At 38.2% G+C, this 3,043-nt stretch overlaps 1 protein-coding gene across 1 annotated transcript; it reads right to left on the reverse strand.

Moving 5' to 3' along the window:
* Positions 1-708: 708 nt before the first annotated feature.
* On the reverse strand, positions 709-2,829 carry LOC131329390 (protein FAR-RED IMPAIRED RESPONSE 1-like). The gene has a single exon (XM_058362491.1). It carries the CDS (start codon positions 2,272-2,274, stop codon positions 709-711), a length of 1,566 nt encoding a protein of 521 aa, XP_058218474.1. The 5' UTR covers positions 2,275-2,829.
* Positions 2,830-3,043: the final 214 nt, after the last annotated feature.

The raw sequence follows: 3,043 nt of genomic DNA on the forward strand, positions 1-3,043 counted from the left end.
AACATAGTTTGAGATCCCATTGGGCACTGGCTAGTAAATGGACACGACACACTACAGATACGACACGATACAAATACTAAAACACCAACAATCAAGTCAACTGAACTATTCTTCAGCATTATTCGGTGCATTCAGCATTTGAGTAAAACTTGGTGGTGGTCCTCCAACACATTGCCCTTGAGTCTCCAAAAAACTTGATTGCCCTCCTTCCCAAATTTGCCTACTTGTAATATTTGATTGCTCTCGCCAATCATGACTACCGAATGAGGTTGGCATGTTTGTTTGTGAACTTGGAAACGCATACATAAATTGGTTGAAGCCTGTTTCGGTTGGACAGAACTTGGAGAAAATTGGAAGATGCTTCCTCCTTGTGCCATATTCGGTAGCATATTATGGGGCAACATATTTGGCCACATTGATTGCCCCATGTAGCTTGGCTGACTCTGGCCAACAAGAAAAATGAGAATTAACAATAACTTTATCATGAAACAAAAACGTAAAAAGTTTAACAGGAAATACAAAAAAAAATTTACATTAACATTTACCACACTTTCTTGTGTCCCAATCTCCTGAAAAAAATAGTTGTTGTGTTCCAACCTCTCTTGTGTCCTAACCTCCTGAAAAAAAGTTTACAAGAAACATAAATATAAAAAGTTTATTGGAAATATGAAATTAGCAATACAAAAAAATTCTAAACTTTACATTAACTTATACCTTGGTTTTTTCCTTGGACAATGTCTTCATTTTTGTTTCTATTTTCTTCTTACCAATTTTTTCAACAATGTCTACCTTCCTTTTGTTTGGTGGTCTCCCTTTTCGACGAAGAGTTACTGGGTCAAGTATGTTTGTGATTTCTTTGGAAGGTAGAACTTCATCTCCAATTGAAAAAGAATTACTAGGAGTATCAGAAATCACATTACTTCCACAAACAATCGAAGATTCAATCAACTCTCGTTTTAGCTCAAGTAACCATGCCATTACTTTATCATACTTCTCTTGACTATCTTCCGCCAAATCGACAACCTCATTAAAGAGATTGCACATATTGTCATGCCGACGTGCTTCAATTGACGTTGACGAGTTATCATAGTTGATTCGAATTTTAGTGTGCACCCTTTTGACATTTTTGTTCCATCTCCTCAACACATATTTGTCAGGTACTCTTTCAACTCCCATTTGACTCCACACCGTCAGTTGATGTCTACAAACCATTCCTCTGTACTCAAACAATCGACAATTACAATGTGCTTCATTTGTTTCAGCATTAAAATCAACAATAAATGGCACTTGAATTCTCTTTTCCTCTTCTCCATATGTAATCCACTCTTTTACCTCATATTCAGATACACTTTCATTTTTTTTACTACAAGAACACTCAAGTCTCCCCACAAATTCTTCATGAAACTCTCTCACCTTCTCATTCGTGTAAACACTTTGAAATTGCCTTTCCAAGCCACTTTTAGTTATTAATGGGATGAAACTCCTCCAACTTTTTCCATCTTCTTCATTTTCACTCTCCACCTTATTCGCCAATGCATTTTCATATTGCTCTACAAATTGTTTCAAGGCCGTCTTTGAATGAATGTAACCATCAAAATATGCATTCATACCCTCGCTTCTTTGTGTGGATGACATTCCCGCCCAAAAGCAGTCATTCACATAAGCAGGAACCCACAGTTTTCTCTCCAAATATAACCCCTGTAACCATGTATTATTGTGAAGCTGGTACTTTTTGATGAATCCATCCCAAGCATCCTCAAATTGTTTTATTGTCAATGAATTCCATACGGCCTTGCGCATACACGAACTAATTTGTTCATAGGCGTTGTACTTACCGAACTTTTCTGGCACCTTTTTCATAATATGCCATATACACAACCGATGTCGGGTGTCAGGGAATACTTTTTGTATAGCATTCTTCATGCCCAAACATTGGTCGGTAATTATTGCTTTCGGAGCACAACCCCACATGCATGTCTTCCAAGTCTCAAATAACCACGAAAATGACTCTGTGTCTTCATGAGAGATGAGCCCACATCCTAATAAAATCGACTGACCATGATGATTCACGCCAATAAATGGAGCAAAAGGCATGTCATACCTATTTACTAAGTAAGTTGTGTCAAATGTCACAACATCACCAAACTCCTTACAAGCTGCCCTACTCCTTGCATCGGCCAAAAATACATTCCTTAGTCGACCCTTGTCATCCAAATCCATGGCATAAAAGAAGTCAGAATTGTCAACTTTCATTCTCATGAAATAACTATGCATCGCTTCAGCATCTCCTTCCACAAGTTTTAAACGTCGTTGTTTGTCCACAAAATTTCGGCAATCCTTCTGACTATATGGAAGCTTATTAGGTCCCCCCGCCTTAATCTAAAGTGAGGCATAAGTCTGGGGCAATTTAATCCCAGCTTTATCATTCAACATGAGCTGTCTTTTCACATGTTCATCAATTACCCTATTGCTCTTGAAGAACCTGCACTTTCCCGAGCTTTGATCGTGATTGTGCTCCAAGACAACTACGTTTAACCTCCACTTTCCATCCGGGTATGAAGCAACAATAAGGCGAGCCGGACAATCAATTTTTTGTTTGTGGTCGTGGTTTCACCGAGTTGCTTCCTCTCACCCTTGCCTTTCCACCACGACTGCATTGAAGAGTTAGATTCTTCAAGTTTCCATCTTTTCCCTTTCTTGACGTTCTTTTCGCCACAACAAATCCTTGTTGTTTAGCGTATCTTAAGTAATACACATAAGCTTCGTTTGATGTGTCAAATTCCATTCCCACCTTCGGTTCCTCGATTCTATCATTACAATTTTCTGTTGTCTCATAGTACCACTCAATACCTCTACTTCGTTGTCTCCACTCCCTACCTCCTCCTCCTACACCTCTTCTTCTACATCTCTACAAAATTTAACAAAAAATTATAACTAATTAAATCTTGACTATTGCCAAAAAAACCATGTAAATTATATTAAAGGATGAGGAAAATACCTTCTAAAATCAATTTCGTCATCCAGAGGAGGCATAGCCGACCGA

This window comes from Rhododendron vialii, chromosome 1a (assembly GCF_030253575.1).
Source record: "Rhododendron vialii isolate Sample 1 chromosome 1a, ASM3025357v1".
Classification (NCBI taxonomy): Eukaryota; Viridiplantae; Streptophyta; class Magnoliopsida; order Ericales; family Ericaceae; genus Rhododendron; species Rhododendron vialii.

Bases quoted from the DNA above. Each gene is read 5' to 3' on its own strand.
- LOC131329390 (XM_058362491.1), bottom strand. From the start codon at position 2,274: ATGCATAGTTATTTCATGAGAATGAAAGTTGACAATTCTGACTTCTTT.